This window comes from Hippopotamus amphibius, chromosome 2 (genome assembly GCF_030028045.1).
Source record: "Hippopotamus amphibius kiboko isolate mHipAmp2 chromosome 2, mHipAmp2.hap2, whole genome shotgun sequence".
In the NCBI taxonomy this organism is placed as follows: Eukaryota; Metazoa; Chordata; class Mammalia; order Artiodactyla; family Hippopotamidae; genus Hippopotamus; species Hippopotamus amphibius.
Window position 1 is genome coordinate 34323769 of NC_080187.1, and position 20104 is coordinate 34343872.

The window sequence follows — 20104 nt, forward strand, 5'->3', positions numbered from 1 at the left end:
CCTGGAGTGAGGAAGGGACCAGCCCAGGTTCAGTGGGCATCAGGCACAGCTGTCTCGGCCTCCTAGGGTCAGACTAGACTGCCAGAGATTCATTTGTACCAGAAGGTTGCTTAGCAACCAACACTGGGGCCAAGGTGACACACTCTTTTCTGTTAGAGGGTCTTGGCATGAGGCCCTGGCCCACAGCAAGTTAGACTCTTAAACACTTAAAGGAATGAGACATTTTTTAAAACCAAGGTACAAAATCATTTCTTAATAGTATTTCAAAGGCAAAATTAGACACTTGGTTCCATGGCCGCGTGTGTACTTCCCTGTAAGAGCCCTGGAGTTAACTAGTGCCCTTTCTGGGGTGAGTGCTTGTCACTGGGAAAGATAACAAAAATTGCTCTTTGAATAGAGCCTAAGAATTTCTGGAGCATTTTCCCATCTGTATTATCTACCCCTGCAGTCACCACATGGTCCCCGTGTTAGCATATTGTCCCCATATTAGTGGTGAGGAGGTAGATCTCTCTGGAAATGTGCACTCGGATTTGGATACCCTGACTCTAGACTCCGTGCTCCTTGTGCCATGCTGCAGCTTCCTGCAAGCTGCCGGAGGGGGCTGGTCTGGACCAGGGATTTGGCCCAGAGTCACAGGTTTCCTCCTGCAGCTGCTCCATCCCCCAGAGTTAGTCAAAGGAAGTCCTATATTTGTGCACCAGTGAGGAGACTGGTCATGAGGATGGTTGCTTTCTGACAGGAAGGAGCAGGGTACCCACTAGCTCAAGCTTTGAGGAAGGTGATGGAGAGCAGATGAGGGAGGGGCTCGCATTGGGTGGGTGTAGCAACCAATACCCAGCACGAAGACATCAGGTGGGCAGTCTTCTGCAGGAAGTGACTTTCATGAATCATTCAGATGACTGCGTATCCAGGAAGGAAAGCAAACATTAGCATTGGCTCTTCTGGTGGCCACGACCATGACCTCCTCCAGGCTTAGCTGCTCCGTGTCTCGGGTACTCTGCTCTGGAATTACCTCCTGGTTGTACATTTAATTTTTAGAATAAAAGAATCATTGTTTCTTTTTAAAATCTTCATAGGAATCCAGATTTTTCCAAGACTATCCTTTTCTGTTATATCTGAGAAAGGCCATCCCAAAGTTTGGAATGCTTAAAAATGACTGCTTTATGAGTTGTGGGGTTGGGAAATGGTCTGCTCATTCATGTTTTCTTGGCCACATGACCTCCCACGGTCTGTCTCTGAAGCATTTTCAGACACTCTGACTGTAACCCTTCCAGAAGGGCTGTCGGAGTCATCCATTACCTAGGTCTCTGATTCAATTGCTTTGGAAAAGTAGATCATTTTTAAAGCTAGGCTGGGTCATTACACCCTTGTGAATTTTCTATTATTTTAAACCTTTCCGTGGTTAACTTGTAAAATCTTTGTTTACCCAGATGAGGAGAAAAGGCGACCTGATATTTTCCATGCATTGAAAATGGGTAAGCGCTCTAGAGAATCTTATTGGATATTTAAGAATACAGTGCTATTTTCTCCCAACCTAATATCTAAAGTCCTTTTCAAGGCTACTCAGAGTATTTGAGAAGGAAACGGGCATTTTGTTGTTTCCCGACTCTAATTTCACCCAGGGAGGTTCAGACCCTGGAGGCTGGTAGTTAAGGTGCTTTATGCACAGACTCCGGATTGCTCTCTCAGGTCCCCTTTGCCTCTCCTGCTAAACCCTGTGGCTATGTCCTGGCCTTTATTTACCTCTAAAATGCCTGGCTGCCCACCTACCCACTCCACTCTCTTTGTAGTGAAGGGCTATTAAGCTTAATACTGCCTCTCTTGAAATAGACCCCCACCTCCAGGAAGCCCACCCTGATCCTCACCTCTCAGGGAGACCTGAGCTCTCCTTCTGTATGTGCATTGCCCTTCATCACCGTTCAAGATATCAATAACCCTTCTCTTTTTCGGTAAAGCTATTTGTGTGCTTGCCTCCATCCCTCGTAGACTGAAGGATCTGAGAGTGCGGGCTACCTCTGACCGATGTTTGTAGCCCGTGCAGTGCCCAGCAGCCCGGTGCAGAGGCTGCCTCCGCACACTTGCTACATGAAACCACTGTATAAATAATCCTGCAGTGCCAGGCTCTCGGATCACCAGGACTTCTGCTTCTGTTTGCAGGAAACTTCCAGCTGGTCAGAGAGATTGCCGACGAAGACCCCAACCACGTGAACCTGGTTAATGGGGACGGGGCGACCCCACTGATGCTGGCAGCTGTCATGGGGCAGCTGCCTCTGGTGCAGCTGCTGGTCGAGAGGCGTGCTGACATCGACAAGCAGGACAGTGTGCACGGCTGGACGGCTCTCATGCAGGCCACCTACCACGGGTCCGTGCCAGCTCCACTGCCTCAGCAGGGAGGCTAAGAGGATGCCCTAGGCTGAGATAGGGCCCCTGATGGGTTTCTGGTCCTGAGATACTACAGATGAGCCCCCCAGTTATGAAGACGTTGAGGCACTCCAAAGACTAAAGCTGCGCAGGCTCAGTCTGTCCTGCATCCTTACCCTTTGTGTCCAGATTTCCTGTTGTTTTGGCACAGAATTTCACCTGTGGCCATGAGAAACCATGCAGCAGAAAGGTTTTATACTGAAAGAAAAGTTTCTGTGGGTTCGTTTCAGTTGAGCAGAGAGAGTGGTTCTTTTGGAGTTTCACCTTGATGTACAGCGGCTCCCCTGTTGGGAACGAACATTGGCCGTTTGTACCACTGGCTTCTCCTCTGTTGGTGAGACTCGTCCTAACCCTCGTTTTGAATAGGCATCAGTGTTGACTGGTGCTTCTGAATCCCTTCTTATCCAGTCATCCCTCTGCCCTCCTGGACGTCTCCTCCTGGGGGTGGGCTAACCAAGAGGCAGGGATCTGCAAGCAGGCTTGCATCTGCTCGGTGATCTGATTCCAAATTAGGGGCTCCACCCTTGCCCTGATTCAGGGGATCATAGCCCTCTCCTGCGTCCTCTTAAAGTGGTTTGTTTCCTCATTTGATGGGCCTCAGACTTATGCATCAAAGACCCTGACCTGCAGCAGGCTTCGCGTTTGAGCTGCAGGGGTCCTGCTTTGGGGCGGAGGGGTGGGCCTGCGTGTGGTCCTGGGGGACCGTGGTTTTGGGGGAGAGCCCTCCATTTTCATTTTGTTTGTGGAAGGAGCACGCAGGCTTTGATTTCTGTCACAGCTGCCCGTGGGGTAGAGAACAAGGGCTGGGAGACATCGCTTTCCGAGCCCTCTTACAGTGCAGAGACGCTGCTGCAGTTACAGCCAGCCCTCTTGTTGCCCAGGAGCAGGGCTGTGCTTTCCCTTTCAGTGGGTTTCACCCTGGCTTTTTCTTTCTTCCACAGGAACAAGGAGATTGTCAAATATTTGCTAAACCAAGGGGCTGATGTCGCTCTTCGTGCAAAAAACGGGTACACGGCCTTTGACCTAGTGATGCTGCTGAGTGATCCTGGTGGGTTGTTTTAGGAAAAGAGTTTTAAACCTGCCAGGTTCTCTGGCTGGGAGACAAGATAGTCACCTGTGTTTAAGCACTTGCTTATTCCACGGGGAAGCCACCCTCAAGCCCCCAGAGGTCCCCACACAGCTTCAGGCAAGCCTTCGCTCCTCCCAAGTAGCGGGGAGCTGGGACCAGGCAGTCCCTGAGGCCTCTCCCGGCTCCATCCTCCTAGGAGTCTCTAGGAGGGAAGGCCTTGGCAGTCCACACAAAGCCTAGAATGGTATCTGGGCTTCCCTGCCAGAAGCTGGGACTCAGGAGGAAACAGGCCCCTCTGACAAGCAGAGTCAGATGAAGCAGTGACTCCCTTGGTGTACGTGTGTAGGTGGAGGCTCCGGGTCAAGGGTCCTGTGCTGGAGGTGTCACCATGACTAGCCCCCTGCTGCCCCCTCAGACCCTCCCCCACTGTGACAGGCCTTCCTCTGGGAGCTAGCTCAGGGGGCAGGGTCTCTCTTACCTGTCGTCTCTCTTGTGACCCCCGAGTTACAGCCCAGAGAGGGAGGAGCTGGGAGGCCCTCCTCACCCACAGGCTCTGAGCCCGGAGCCAGATGCTGACCTGCTGGCGAGAGAGGGAGGACTTGGCCTCCACGGTCCCGAGTGCTGCCCCTCTTAGCTGTGGGGGCGGCCGGCCGAGTGCCCCTCCTCACCGCCACCCTTGCCACCCTCCCCACCCTTTCCCGCCCTCCCCGCCTGCGGGTCCCACACCGCACAGACACGCACCGGTTCTGTTTCATCCTCGCGGAGCATGAGGGAAGCAGAGCTTCAGGTTCGCTTGTGGAGGGGAGATGCCCGGGGCCCGGGGAGACTTGACCCCTGCTGGAGAGGTGGGGCCCTCCACCCAGGTGCAGGGATCCCGCTCCTCTGGTGCCTAGAGTTCACATCCTTCAGAGTCAGCCTCCTGGGGACCCTGGGCTTCTCACACACACACTTTCCTCTCACGGACTCGTCTCTTTCACTGAGTCTCTTCCCCACCCCCTCCTCCTCCACTCCCTTTCCCAAAAAAAACATCTACCCCAGTGGCTGCTTTTCCTAGTGGGTTTTCATATGAAATTTTTGCCTGAAATTTTCAAAGAAACACATGCTTATTATTGAACACGTGGAGAGAAAAAAAAGAGAAACAGACATCAAGAGAAAAGCATATTAGTAGTTTGTAGTGTTTTCTTCTTAGTCCTATTTGTTGCTTTTTCAATAGCCTAGTTGAGTTAATAATAACTAATGCTGCTTAACCTTACTGAAGCACTTACTGTATGTTAGGAATTCCCTCAAATCCTCCAGATACCTTTATATGTTGGGTGCAAATGTCACCCCTTAACTTACCTGCAGTTACACAGCCAGGGAGGAGCAGAGGTAGAATTCGAACCTCAGTCGCCTGGCTGTAGAGCCAGTACTTTTTTAAACACACCACCCCCTGCCTTCCTGTAGGACAAGGCTTCTGGTTTTTATTTCTGGTTAAGTGGGTTAAGCCCTGCTGGCCTGATGGCCACCTTTTGAAGAGCCAGTCAAGGGACACCTTGGTCCTGGATCAATACAGGCTCTGGAGCTGCGGAGCTGAGTTCTCAGGCTGATGGGGGTCATCTTGGGCCCCCATCCCATGGCCCAACAGACATATTTTCAGGTAAAATGCTGCCTTTTGTGTCCATAGACACGGAACTTGTTCGACTGCTGGCATCTGTCTGCATGCAGGTGAATAAAGAAAAAGGCCGGCCCAGCCACCCTCCACCCCTGCTCCACTCGAAGGTCCGACAGCCCTGGAGTGTCCCACTGTTGCCTGATGACAAAGGTGGACTTAAGGTTTGTTTTTTCCTGTCTTAAAGGACATCAGAGAGCTAGGCCAGTATGGGGATGGGGGGATATGCCTGCCGCTTCCTGGTTACCCAGGGCTGGCTTAGGCTGGGGTAGAGGGCCCAATAGGGGCAGGAGATAAGCTGGAGCTGAACAATGGGATGGTGGGGACCATGGAAAACTGGGGCGATCGTGACCACTTTGTGCACTAGTAGCTGCTTTGCAAATATGTGAGTCCATGTTGCCACATCTTCCCATCTTTTTCAGGAGAAACTAGAAACCCAGATTTTGATGCAGAGGTGCTATTTATAAACACAGGGAATTCAAAAAATTTTTTGCATGGTGTAGTACTGAGCTGGCCTGTCTTGAACACCTCTCCTTCCAGGCCCTCCGTCTGTGGCCTGTGCTTTAGTGTGGAAAGTATTAGCTGATTGCACCATTCTAGGATCTTCCTGAGGTCCACAGGCCCCCATCAGCTTCTTCTGGAAAGCTCAAAACCAAGCTCCAGTTGCTAATTTCTAAACTGCCACCTGAATGTTTCTCTTTGAATTTCTTATCCTCCCAGCCGTGCTCTGCTTGTTGGAAATCAAAATTATTTTTTCTCTTGTCCTGTCTGTGGTTCCAGCACCTTCTTAGAGCTGCAGACTTGGCATTCTTCTCATGTTTGTTGCTCACCCAAGCCCCTGGATTCTTCCTCGCCGTGTTGTTTGCATAGATCTCTTCATCCTTGCCTCTGCTATCTCTGTAGGCCAGGCCCTCACAGCCTCCCTTTGGCGCTGTGCCAGTAACCTCCAAGCTATCGTGGGGTTATGTAGGCACCTTGCGGGCAGCACCTGTCCTCTCTCTAGGTGGGGAGGCATCAGCTACAGGAGCAGATGATCCAGGCCTTGGTGTGGACACCTTGACACCTCTCACGTTGTTACTGGAACAGGGGGAAGGAGGTTATGCAGTAATCGATGTTAAGGTGTTTGGTGTTGCAGCTGTGTCCATCTGTCTGTCCCTGTGTGACTGTAAGACATGGAGCAGGTTGACATCCCTGGGTCTCTGTTTCTCAGTCTGTGCAATGAGAAAATTGATTAGAAGAGGGTTAGAAAATAGTGTTCATGGCCACCTCCAGCCTATGGGAAAGGCCCCCTAAGGGCTGGGTCAGGAAGGACTTAGAGAGAACCATGGCTTTTGGGAAAGGGTGCTGTGGTCGACTGGCAATGCCTGCAGTGGGCCCAGGAGAGGGGAGGGGAAACATGTGTGGACTGTGGTCACTGTCCCTGGGCTAGCTGTTCTTGGGGCATGACCTCTGCTCTCCATTGCCTTGGCAGTCCTGGTGGAACCGAATGTCCAATCGGTTCCGGAAGCTCAAACTGATGCAAACACTGCCCCGTGGGCTGTCCAGCAACCAGCCATTGCCTTTCTGTGATGAACCAGAGCCAGCACTGGACTCCACAATGAGGGCGGCCCCTCCAGACAAGATGAGCCTTTCTGGGCTCCCCGATGTGGCCCCCACAAGCAAAGACAATGGTAATTAAAAATTGCATATGTGGTAGAATTTCCAGAATGGTCACACCCTGAACTTCTTTGCCCTCATCCTCTGTCCTCTGTCTTACCTCCGGGCTAATAGCAGAGGTGAAATGATGTTAAAATGTGATACTGGGGCAGAGTGGCTGGTCTGGCAAAGAAGAGACTAAAGGACATAACTGCTGTCAGTGTGGTGGAATGGGGCCTGCTGGTGGCACAAGTCCCAGGTTCCTGTCCCACATGCCCTGTTGAGAGACCACTGGCCAGTCACTGCCTCTCTCTTACATTCGATAGGTGATTTTCCCACCTGCCAAATGTGATTGGTCTGGCACCGGCAGTATTTTGAAATAGAGTGAGTTACCAGGGTTGGAGTGGGGGTAGCGAGCTCCCCCGCCACGGGGAGTATTCAGCAGATTGGATGACTTTGTCAGGGCACTAAAGAAGATTCCCACACTGATGGGCAGATTGATTAGATCAGATCCCTTCTAACAGTCAGACTCCCCACACCCAGACTAGATCCTTTGGCACCACTGTTTGAGACAGGCTATTGAATTGGACGTACCACGGTCTGACCCAGCATGACAGTGGTTTATGAAACAGCTGAAAACACACTCTAAGGTACCTTTTAAATGCTTTCCTTCTATTCAAATATTGAATACCAATTATTATTAAATATTTAATCACTCAGGAGAGTTGGTTTTCCAGGATGAAGGCTGACCTGGTCACTTGTCCTCATGCCATGAACTCGCTGGGGAGGGGGAGGGGTCATTTCAGGAAACTTCCATTTGTTTCTCAGGTCCTGGGAGCACAAGAGGAGAAAAGGAAGATGTGTTATTGACAACCATGGTGAGTGTGGGGCTTTTCTAAAAGCATTTCAGGTCTCTACCAATCGTTAGGGGGTTGATTTATAAGGAGGGATGTGGGCGTTTGTCTTTCTTTGTGGTGGTTACAGTGGGGATATCGATCAAAATGTGTAACAACGGGCACATTTCTGGCACCGAGGACTCAGAACAGACGCCAGCCCTAAATCGCAGGTAAGGCTTTGCTGGTGCTTAGCAGCCAGAGGTAAGCCCTGATCACGTTCTCAGGGAGGCAATACTGAGGACCGGTGCCTTTTAGGAGTAGGAATTGATGGGTAACATTGAACTTACCATCTTGGTTATGGAGAGCCAAGGAGAGAGGAATCAAAGAGGAGGGTATGTTGCCAGCCTGAGAGAGGAGAGAGGCCTCAGTTTCCTCATCTATAAATTAGAGATGTATCAGGATGAGGTTCAGCTATGAATAACAGAAAATCCCCTAAGTAACTGGCGTAAATATGACAGGATCATATTTCTCTCAAGTAAGTGAAGTTCAAGGCTGGTTCATTATTCCATGGAGTTAGGGACCTAGGTTCCTTTTACCTGTTGGTCTCCCAGGCATGGCTTCTTCTACCAAGGTCACCTCTTGGTCCAAGGTGGCTGCCAGAGCTCTGTCCATTACTGCCTCATTCCAGCCAACAGGAAAGATGAGGGGAAAAGGGGTAACCGTGGGCACATTCCAGGTGTCTTTAAAGAAAAGTTTCCTGGAGACTCACACATCACTTTTGCGTACATTAAATGGGCCTGAATTTAGTCGCATGGCCCATGCACACTGCACAGGAGGCTGGGAAATGAAGTCTTTGTTCTGAGTGGTCGTGTGACTACCTAAATATCAGGTATGTCTAGTGAGGAAGATGTGGAGGATGGGTATTGGGTGATAGCTAGCCTTCTGTAACTTAGGGGATGCTATCCCTCGTGGCTGTGGTTTTTAAAAGCGATCATTCCCAGGAAGTTCTTAACATAGTGCCTGGCCCAGAATGAACTCTCTTTCATCTTCTATGTGACCTTGAATGTGTTACCTCACTTCTCTGGGCTTCGTTTCTCTTCTCTGAAATGAATGTCATTGGAGTTGGGCTCTAGTCCCTTTAGCTCTGAGGCCCTAAACTGGAGACTGGTCAGGAGAGGGCAATGTTGGAGAAAAGAAGGGAGCAGATGTCCCCCGAAGGACTAAGCTGCCCCCAGGACTAAGCAGAGCCCTGACCAGGATCTGCCCGCTCAGCCCTGCCATGTAATAGGTGTAAACTGGTGTCTGCACACCAACTGTGGGACTTGTACTGCCTGACACTTGATAATGTTATTAAATAGCAATAATTACTTTCAGTATGAAGGCAGAAATGCTGCTATTGAAAATTTGGAAGATGCAGTAAAGTATAAAGAAAAATAAAATTGCCTTTGATCATACAGCCAGATATAATCATGTTGACATTTTGTGGCATATATCTTTTGAATATTTTTCCTAATCATTTTTTTTGCATCTATGCATATGCTATCATGTTATATATAATAAACAAATACTTAATACAGCACTAAGTATGTACCAGCCAAATGCTTATGAAGTATTTGCAGCACTTTACATATAGTCACTCACTTAATATCCCCATCAACCATGCCAGGTTGCCACTGTTATCTTCCCCATATTGTGCTGAACCTGATGTATTAACAATTTGTCATGACCATCTTTTCTGTGTTAGAAACTCTCTTTGGCCCTATCACATCCAATGGCTGCATGATGAACACTCCATCATGGGACTGTGCCCTCATCTCTTTATCTAAGACTGACCTGTTAGACTTTGGGGTTCCTAGTTTTTCATTGTTTTAACATCTCTGATGAATATCCTTATGCAGATGAGGTTGTCAAAGTCCAGAGGGGGCAGCCCTTATTCACGGACTCTCAGAAAAGCAGGATGCCCACCCTCCCATCTTATTGCTCTCCTGTCCCACCTCCTCATGCCCTGTAGAGGGCACCACCGCACCCTCCTGCTCTAGAGCAGATGGAGGACGGCCAGGGTGTTCTGCTGAGTGGGCGTTTGCAGCCATCCTTGCGGAGATGCCCGCCTGTCCGGCTCCTGAGGCAGGTTTAGCTGTGGGATGCCCTTCCCTGCAAAGCACCATCTGGCAACACATTCGCTGTCTTTTCTTAATTAAAGTTAGCGTGAACTGTGTGAAAGCTCTTCCTTGACGATCCTCCAGCCATCATTGTGTGGATTTTATGGTGACCCCAAATCATATTTTCAAAACTTAAGTTGCAGTTAAAAATGTCAGCAGTAGGAGGTGCGGCTGGAGTAGGAAGGAGGTGGTGGGACGAGGGCCTCACAAAGAGCCAGCCCGGGCCTTCCAGTGCTCTCATCCCCTCCTCCTGAAACCCCCAGCTCTGGTCACACCAGTGTCCTTGCAGTTCTGCACATTGGTCTTGCTCCTCTTGTCTCCAGGCCTTTCCACATTCTCTTCCTTCAGTCTGCAGTGCCCTTTCCCCCAGCCTCTCTGTTGTCCTTTGGGCAGGGAGAGGTGGCCCCTCCCCTGTGCTGCCCCATCACAGCACACCCAGCACCTCTTGGCTTCCCCACGACTCTCCACACCTGCCTCCCCTGTTCGGTGTTTCTGCTGTGGACAGACCCAAGAGAACCTGGGAGTTGGAGCAGAGCAGACGTGGGAATCACTTGGTTGCTGGGAGGAGAGCTGAGGACATCACGTGGGTTTCTGGCTTGGGTGGAGGGGTAGGTGGTGCTGCGATTCTCTGAGAAGCAGGGGAAACCTGGAATCTTCCTCTCAGAGCCGGGAGCCCTCCTGGAGCTTGCCTAACCCACAGCCTGTCTTTTTCAGCTACGGAATGGAGCCCCCTTCACCAGACTCCCGAGCGACAAGCTGAAGGCAGTCATCCCCCCTTTCTTACCCCCTTCCAGCTTTGAGTTGTGGAGCTCGGATCGGTCCCGGACATGTCACAACGGGAAGGCAGACCCCATGAAGACTGTGCTGCCCCAGAGAGCCAGCAGGGGCCACCCCGTGGGCGGCGGGAGCACAGACACTGTAAGTTGTCCAGCTGACATGCTTTGACATATCACCACTCACTGATGTCGTGATGTGTTGTAGGCAGAAGGGACCTCAGACCCACTAATCCGGGTGGGGGGGGTGAAGCTTTTATTTTCTCTTAAATGAGTGATATTCTTTTGTCTAATGAAACCCTGCAAAGGAACTCAATATGTAAGCAGATTAAAATCTTAGAGTGAATGGAGTGAAATGGGAGCCCCTCTCCCTGGAACCCTGGAGCTCGAAGGAACACAGGTTGAGGACCTGATCTAATCCACCCTTCCCTTTAGTAGATGAGGAAACGGCCCAGAGAAGGGAAGTCAGTTGCTAAAGGTCAGCTGAGTGGGGGCAGGGATGCTGGGACCAGAAATCAGGTTCTTAGCCTCAAATCAAGTTCCATACTACACTGTACACGTCCAAGACCAAGCTCAAACACTAGGAGGCAACTATGTGCACTACTGGTGTTTTCTTGCAGCCAGAGAGTGTGATTTCTATCCTTCTGACCACAGTGGTTTCTGACTTGGTGGCCCTCACTGTGTCTCTGTGGTGTGCTGAGGTAGTCCCTCTTGATATGGGAGCCGACCCCCATATGTGCAGACTGTGGATGATGTAGGTACGGTAAATGGGCAAATCGAGGACAGGGATTTAGGACCTGACCCTAGCGCTATGTGTCGAGTGATTGGGGAAACTCAGGGCCCCCGACTCTGTCTGACCCCCGGTGCTTGCTACTGCCTCCCTGGACTGTTATAAAACCAAATTGCTAGTCGGAGACCAAGGGCCTGGCGCTTGGAGGTGCTCAAGAATGGACAGAGTGGGTGTACGTGAGTCTACCATGTGGGAGGAGGTGGGTGACCGGTGGGAAATGATGTCACAGGTGCTCAGCCTGAGCTAGTGGTGGGTCAAGTTGTCAGCAGATAGATGTGAACTCTCATCACTTGGGGGCCTGCTAGCAGGCTGAGCATCAGTGGGCAAGGACGTGCCAGTGGATGCAAGTACTGGCTGGGATGGGCCAGCAGAACTCCAGGTCCCTCCCCACTGTGATCTGTGGATCGGAGAGAGTGAACGGCAAACCCTAACTGCGATATCCACCTTGTTCTTGCAGACTCCTGTCAGGCCAGTTAAATTTCCATCTCTCTCCAGAAGCCCAGTCTCTCCTGCCAATTCTGGAAACTTGAACCACTCACCTCATTCCTCTGGCGGCTCCAGTGGGGTAGGGGGCATGAGCAGGCATGGCGGGGAGCTGCATAACCGCTCAGGTAGGTACCCAGGCAGGCCACTCCAGGGAGGTGGGAAGATCCCTTGGGGTTGAGGGTATGAACTGGGGACAGTCCTAGAGACCACTGCATACACCCTGTCTTTCTCGTTGATGTGCCTAAAAGATTTTACAGTGAATTCACAATTCAGAGTTTCTTCCATACGTTTTCTTATGGCAGGGAAGCGGGGAGTGGAGAGGGAAGAAGTAGTCTATAATGCTTAATTTTCTTGGAAAATTTTACAAGAAACTAAGAGAAATGCATGGTGTTTTGTGGTGTTTAAAATCCTTGAAGATTAAACCTTAGATATCTTCTTATCCTGACCTTTCATTGAACAGATGAGGACACTGAAGCGCAGAGGGGGTGACTGATTTGCCCAGGGACACACAGCAAGTAGGTGACAATTGAGACTCAAAGCCAGTTGCCCCACAGTTATTTTGGGCTTATGGCATACTTTCTTTTTCTTTAATTTTAACTTTTTTTTTTTAACATCATTACATTTATTTACCATATTCTTTCAGCAAATGTTTGTTGACCACTTATTAGATGTGAGTCAATGTCCAGGCAATAGAGTGCTTAGCAATAAAAAATTCAAAGTCAGTTCTGTAGGAAGTTGTATTCTGGTGTAAACAGATAGTTTTTAAAAAGTCTAATAGTAAATACTGTAAAAAAAAAAAAAAACCCCACCAGAGTATGGGAATAGGTAATGAGACTGGTTACAGGATACTTTCTAGTATCCAAGGGCATCCAGAATTACCTAAAGCCAGCTTTGCAGGAAGGCACCCTGCTTTATGCCACTACATAAAGAATTCATGCTTCTTGTAGAAAAGCTCAAAAACCAGATAAAGCAAAAGACAGAAAAAAAAAAGTATAATCTCACCCACTAAGGATCATCGTTAACATTTTGGTGTATATCTTTGCAAGGTACTTTAATGCATATTTATGAAAGCAGAATAATAGTTTATTAAGCACTTAGTGTGTACCAGGCACAGTGCCCTTTAGATGGATTGCCTCCTCAGTCCTCCAGCAACCTGCAAGATGTTCTCTCCACTTTACAGAGGAGGGAACTGGGGCTCAGGGGAGTTACATAACTCGCCCAGGGTCACACAGCTGCGAAATAGCAGAGCCAGGACCTGCACACAGGCAGGCTGACTTCCCAGTGTAGTCTGCTCTGTGACCTTCTTCCTCTTTGTACCCTTTACCATGTTGTAAATACCTTTTTATGCCAACACACGTGTAGCTACAGCATCTTTTAAATAACCAAACAACCTTCTACTCATATGAGATGTCACAGTTTTAACTAACCAGTTCCCTCTTGTTGAACACCAAGGCTGTCCTAGAGTTTTGCTCTTGTAGATCCCACTCTAAGTAATGGCTTCATAGCTCTGTACTTGGCGTGCTTGCTTAGTGATTTGCTTAATGTAAGTGCCTTTGAATCAGGGTGGCAGGGTCAGTGGGTTTGCCTGTTTTTGAAGCTTTACGTTTTGCCCTCCAGCATGGCTCTGTTGATACATGTAAAATATTTACTGCAGTGCCTGCTACCTAGTAAGTGCTCTATAAATGTTAGCTATCAGTGTTCTCCCTCTAGTGCCCTCCCTAGCTCTGGATATTATCACTTTCCCCTTTCATTCATAATAATTCAAGGTTGCTGGTAAGTTTGGGGAAACAAGGAGAGAGAATGTGGCAATCAGGATTCAAGCAGGGAAGCTGACCCCTGAGTATTATGGAGTGAGAAAGTCATTGACACACTGTGGGAGTAGCTAGGGCTGTAAAGATCCAGAAGGGAGGCTTGGATGGTGATGCAGGAGCCCTGGTGTGGCAGCACGTACAGCTGCTGGAAGGTGCTGCGGAGGGGCTGCTGCAGGAACCCAGGGTAGGGCGTGGTGTCTGTGCCTGCTGGAGGCTGACCAAGCTGGCCATAGTACAGGGGAAAGCGAGGACAAACTGGAGCCCTGGTGGCCGTCCACCTGCTGGTTGCCATGCACAGTCCTCATGTGGTCAGCCCTGACCCAGGGCCACAGAGGGTGGGGGTCTGGGAAACACAGTTCTGGCTCACCAGGTCAGTACCCGGCGTCCACCACCCGTGCTGCAGTGCTGTGGACCCAGGCAGTCATTTCTATTCCTGTTTCCTCAGGTGGGAGCATAGACAGTGTCCTGTCCCAGATCGCTGCCCAGAGGAAAAAAGCAGCAGGATTATCTGAGCAGAAGCCCAGCCATCGGTCAAGTCCCATTGGGCCAGCTCCCGGCTCCAGTCCATCTGAGCTCGCAGTCTCCCCTGCAGGCGTCAGTGTTCCTGTTCCTGGTGGCAAGGTGCTTGTTCTGTTTCCATCTCCTCCTCTGAGGAGTGTCAGGGCGTCAGTACAGACACAGCAGTTCTCACACTAGTGTGGTAGGGTCTGTCGTGGAGAGGGGAGGATGCTATGGGGCGCGGATGGGCTTCTGGCAGGGCTTGAGGGCATCAGTGACATCTAAACAGGGATCTAAAGGATGAGATGCCAGGTGAAAGGGGCAAGGATGGGGCCAGGGGTGAGACTGTCCTAGGGTAAGGGGACAGCACCTGCAGGCTGCAGAGGTGAGAGTGTAGCATAGGAAAGGAGCTAAAGGAAGGTTGGTGGGCAGGATAGAGCCAAGGCTGCATCTCCCTGCTCCGGCACCTTTCCTCTGTTAGTGCAGCCCCAGAGCAGTCACCACATTGGTAGCACCTGTGGGGTTTACAATGGGTGGGAAACCCCACATGACTTGGGGAGGGGAGGTCTTCCAGTGTCTTCAGAATCTCCCCCTCCACCTCCTGAGTCCCTCCACCTGGGTTGATGAATGGAGTGAGCCCCTAGACTGTGGGTTCCTAGTCATGAGCATGAACTGGCTCCTCTACCAGGTGGCTCCCCAGGTGCCCCACAGTGGGGCAGCATAGCTCATTTCCTCCTCTGAGAGGACCCCAAGTCCAGGCACAACCCCACTTTTCATCTGATTTTCTAGATGTCTTAAGCTTTCTCCCTGAGAATAGTTAGATCATCTGAAGGCCTCACCCCTGGACCTTTGCCCAGAAGTGCCTCCAGAGATTGATGTCTTAATGGATGTATGAGAAATAGTCTTTATTTTCTGCCCAACCTCTGTTGGTTATACAGCTCTTTTTGTTATTCAAAGTCACTTATGCAGTTGAACCTGTATAATTAGTTTCTTTACAGTATAACTGCAAAAAAAATTTCTCTCTGTCCATTAGCATATTTTCTGTTATGTTCAAAATTACTTGTGTAATAGGATTTACGTAGTTAAGTTCCTTTTAGAATTCAGCTCTAGGAAAAAATATCTCTACTGATACTTTGATACGTTTTATTTCATCAGATAGTAAGAATTCTATAATTAGCATATTTCTCTTTTTGCCTTTGCTGCTAGGAAACTCAGCTATGCATTAAAGTAAGTCTACTACTATAGAATTTTGATGTAGTTTTCCTCTTCTCTGTTTCTATTTTGATGGTATTAGTAGATGTGTTATATACTGTTAGCTTCCTTTAATTGATGTTGGAAATAGGTAGGCATCTAAGTTATAAATTATATTAACTATTACCTCACTTGGATGCACCTATTATATTTAATCTATATACAAGTGTGTTCTGATGAAAGGAAATTGTGTCAAAAGATGCATTCAGGAAACAGAAAACTGGGGAAACGATTCACTTTAATGATCACCTGATATTCTTAACATAAGAATATGCTGTAACCTTGGGGAGCTATTAAAAAATTCAGATTCCTGGGTTCTACACAGCATAACTGAATGAAACTCTCAGGGTAGGGTTTGGGGAATCTGATTTTTTCCCCAGAGAGTGTTGCAGCCAGCCCAGCCCAAGTTCTTAGAAACCACTGCCCAAAATCAAAGGACACAGGAGTGGGCTTTCTGTCAAAGGCTCCAGCAGCAAAATGGAGACATGAAGTGCTTGTCAAAAACTCCCTTAGGAAGAATTAGAAATTAGTATTCAAAATATGAGCCTCCTGAATCTGGGTTTTGTACTTTGCTTAAAACAAGCACCACTGTGATGGTGGAGTATTTGTAAGGCATGGCTTCTGACATGAAATGTGCCTTAGGAGACACAGAATTGGGGGGGGGGGGTGGTCAGAGTATGCTTCAACACTTCCCAGATCTCAGGAAGCCCAAAGGCCCACTGGGAATATCAGCTTTCTGTTCCTACCAGAAAGCATGGTGGTTTAAAACAAAAAAGCATTTCTTTTGCTTGCAGATCTGTGGCTGGGCAGTTTTAGTCTGGACTTAGCTAAGCAGTTCTTCTGGTCTGAGGGGATCACTTAGATGTTTGACTGTTGTCTGGGGTGACCAGAAAAATGGGGCCATGTGTGTCCACAGCAAGCTTGGGTATGTTCTCATGGTAACAGTCAAAGGCATAGGTTGAAAACTAATCAAGTAAGCAAGTCATCACACCCACTGCAGGAGACCACACAGTTACACAGCAAAAGGTATGGATCCAGGGAGGGGTGGCGATGATGCCATTACATGATCAATCTGCCACACTGGGGGTGAGGGGAATAGTTCAAACATTTCAGAGATCCCAAATCTTGTATTTACCTGCCCCCTCCCTAGTAATGCTGCACACAAGGCCTAGAGTATTGTGTTTCTTTGCTCTTGGTTGGGATAGATCTGTTTTGTAGGAATGTACCAATTATCTCCTGCTTAATCAGAAGCTTTATTATGGAATGTCTGTCTTTATAAAAAAAGTAGAAGGAGGAATTAATTAATAATATAGGCAGCTTATTGACAAAGTCTTTTAAAACTAAGAAAGGGACTTCTGTTTCCACTCTGGAATGTAATTAGCTAGAAAGAGCATTAAAGTCTTAGCAGAAGGAAAGGTGTACCCATTTCCAGGCAGGAAAACTGTTTATCTTGATCTCTACCATCCTATATGAGATGTGCGATTTTTAGCATAAATTATAAGGCATACAAAAAGGCAAGAAACACCACACTCCCAAGAAACAAGGCAGTCATCAGAATCTGTTGTAGATGTGAAACAGGTGTTAGAATTATGTGACAGGAAGTTTAAAAGAACTACAATTATTAAGTTAAAGGCTCTAGTGGAAAATTTGAACAGCATGCAAGATCCTATGAGTAGCAATTTCAGCAGAGAAATGGAAACTTTAAGAAAGAATCAAATGGAAATGTTAGAAACAAAACACATGTAACAGAGATGAGGAATGCCTCTGATGGGCTCCTCAGTAGCCTTGACACAGCCAAAGAAAGAATCAGTGAACCTGAAGAAAGGGAAATAGAAATTACTCAAACTGAAACACAAGTGAAAAAGAAATTAAAGCAAAAACAAAAGTAGAGTATCCAGAAGCTGTGAGCAATAGCAAATGCTCTCATATACAGGTGATTGGAACCCCTGAAGGAAGAGCAAATGGTGGGGCAGAAGGAATACACATGAATATTTTATTTTATTTTATTTTATATTTTATTTTATTTATTTTATTTTATTTTTATTTTTTAAGCAATTTAAAACTTCCTAGAGCAGGGATCGAACCCATGTCCCCTTCACTGGCAGGCGGATTCTTAACCGCTGTGCCACCTAGGAAGTCCCGTACATGTATTTTTTAACGACCAAAAATTTCTCCCCAAATTAATGACAGATGCCAAACCACAGGTACAGGAAGTTCAGAGAACACTAAATATCAATAGAATAAATAACAGAAGAGAACACTTTGTCAGAGCAATTCACCATATTAAAAGACTATAGAATAAAATGCAGAAAAAGCACTTGGCAAAATTCAAACTCCATTCACGATTGGAACTTTTGGCAAACTAAAAATTGAAAAGAACTTCCTGGATCTCAAACAAAATACCTGTACTTAGAATCATACTTGATGGTAAAAGACTGAGTGCTTTCCCCCTAAGATTAGGAACAAGGATGTTGTCTGTCACATCCAAGTCTCTCAACTTTGTACCAAAAACTATAGCTAGTATAATAAGGTAAGAAACAAATAAAAGGTACACATATTGGAAAGGAAGAAATAAAACTATTTCTATTTTTAGATGATATGATTGTCTACTTAGAAAATTCAAAAAAATCTACACAAAAGCCTCTAGGACTAAGAAGTGAGTTCAGCAGGGTCTCAGGATACAAGGTCAATATACAAAACTCAATTGTATTTTTATACACGAGCAGTGAAAAATTAGAATAGACTTTTAAAATTTGAATCTTAAAGTATCATTTAAATACATTTGAAATGTATGAAAATGAAATTACATGAAAAAATATTATGAGAATGAAATACTTAGGTATAAATCTAGTAAAGTATGTGCAGAATCTATAGGTTGAAAACCACAAGAGAAATCAAGTAAGCTTAAATACATGGAGAGATGGAAGGCTCAATATTGTTGATATCATTTTTTTTGTAATTCGGTCTATAGATTCAGTATAATCCCAATTAAAATCCCAGCTAGCTCTTTTTGTAGAGATCTAGAAAATGATTCTGAAATTTATATTAAGATGCAAAGAAACTATAATAGGCAAAAGAATTATGAAAAAGAATCATACTACCAATACCTAGTTTCAAGACTTACTGTTACTTTGTTAGGGAAGGACAGACACAGAGATTAATGGAACAGAGTAGAGAGGCCAAAAATAGACCCACACAAGAATAGTCAACCGAATTTTTTTTACAAAGGTGCAAAGTCAATTCAACAAAGAAAGGGTATTCTTTTCAACAAATACTGCTGGAACAATTGAATATGCAAGCAAATGAACCTCCACATATATCTCACAGCTAATTCAAATATTAACTCGACATGGATCATAGACTGAAATATAAAATGAAAAACTAAAATTTCTAGGGGAAAATCTGTGTGACTTTGGATTTGGCAAGGAAGTTTAAGATATCGTACCAAAAGCCTGATCTATAAAAGAAAAAATGTTAAATTGGACTTTATGAAAATTCAGGTCTTTTGCCCTGAAAAAGACAGCATTAAGAGAATGAAAAGACCAGCCACAGAGTAGGCAGAATATTTGTGAATCACGTATCTGATAAAGGTCTTGTATCCAGAATAAAGAACCCTCAAAACTCAACAATAAGAAAACAACCAACAAGTATAAAAATGGGCAAAATATCTGAATAGATACTTCATCAAAGAAGATATACAGATGGCATATAAACATATGAAAAGATAGTCAACATCATTATTTAGGAAATGCTACTTAAAACCACAATGAGATAGCACTCTATATCTATTGTTAGACTGCCTAAAATTTAAGAAAAAATTAAGTTACAAGTGCTGTGAGAATGTGGAGCTACTGGAATTCGTATTGATTGCTGGTGGGAATGCAAAAATGATACAGCCACCTTGAAAAAATGTGGCAGTTTCTTATAAAACTAAAGGTACATTTAGTATGTGACCTGGCTATCTCACTCCTAGATGTTTACCCAAATGAATTTTTAAAAACTTCTGTTTATACAAAAATCAGTTTGTGAATATTTATAGCAGTTTTTTCATGAACACCCCAAACTAGAAACATCTCATAACAGGTACATGTGTAAACTGTGGTAACATCTATGCAATGGAATACTACTCAGCAGTGGAAAAGAACACACTGTTGATATATGCAGTAACTTAAATGAATCTTAGACGCATTCTGCTGGGCCAGACAAAAAAGTGTACATATCTTTTGATTCTATTTGTATGACAGTCTGCAAAAGGCAAAACTGTAGGAATGGAAAACAGATCAGTTATTTCCATGAGTTGGGATGGGGGGAGGGGTTGACTAGGAAGAGACAGCACAAGGGAGTTTGGGGGACCATAGAACTGTTCCGTATGGTACTCTGTTGGTGGATACACAACTCTACTTATTTATCAAAACCAATAGAATTGTACACAACAGTTGTTTTTACTGTACGCAGATTAAATCAACCAGGAACTAAGAATGTGTGCAGACTATGACAATAGATCTAGCTGTGTTACAAATGAATGACATAACCACACTGTAGGAGGTGGAAGAAAACATAGATCAATGGGTATTGTGAGGGTAAAGATAAGAAGAACTGTACACGGCATTGTACTCTAGTTGGTTTCTTTTCTTGCCGGGGTTGTGGGCTAGCAGTTCTGAAGCTACTTTACATGTATATATACTTTTTGTGCACACATACACATTACATATATACTAGGGTTGAAC

General features: G+C 46.6%; 1 protein-coding gene across 2 annotated transcripts in view; it reads left to right on the forward strand.

The window, feature by feature from the left end:
- The window catches only part of ANKS6 (ankyrin repeat and sterile alpha motif domain containing 6), a 55010-nt gene that overhangs the window by 10859 nt on the left and 24047 nt on the right, over positions 1-20104 (forward strand). For both annotated transcript variants that reach the window (XR_009051628.1, XM_057725186.1), the window contains exons 3-11: positions 1431-1475; positions 2158-2362; positions 3363-3469; positions 5154-5302; positions 6610-6808; positions 7602-7651; positions 10483-10686; positions 11789-11942; positions 14074-14249. Coding sequence is in view for 1 of the 2 variants with exons in the window: in XM_057725186.1 (XP_057581169.1) it covers positions 1431-1475; positions 2158-2362; positions 3363-3469; positions 5154-5302; positions 6610-6808; positions 7602-7651; positions 10483-10686; positions 11789-11942; positions 14074-14249 (1289 nt within the window). In the remaining variant the exon portion in view is untranslated. The remainder of the gene's footprint in view (positions 1-1430; positions 1476-2157; positions 2363-3362; positions 3470-5153; positions 5303-6609; positions 6809-7601; positions 7652-10482; positions 10687-11788; positions 11943-14073; positions 14250-20104) is intronic.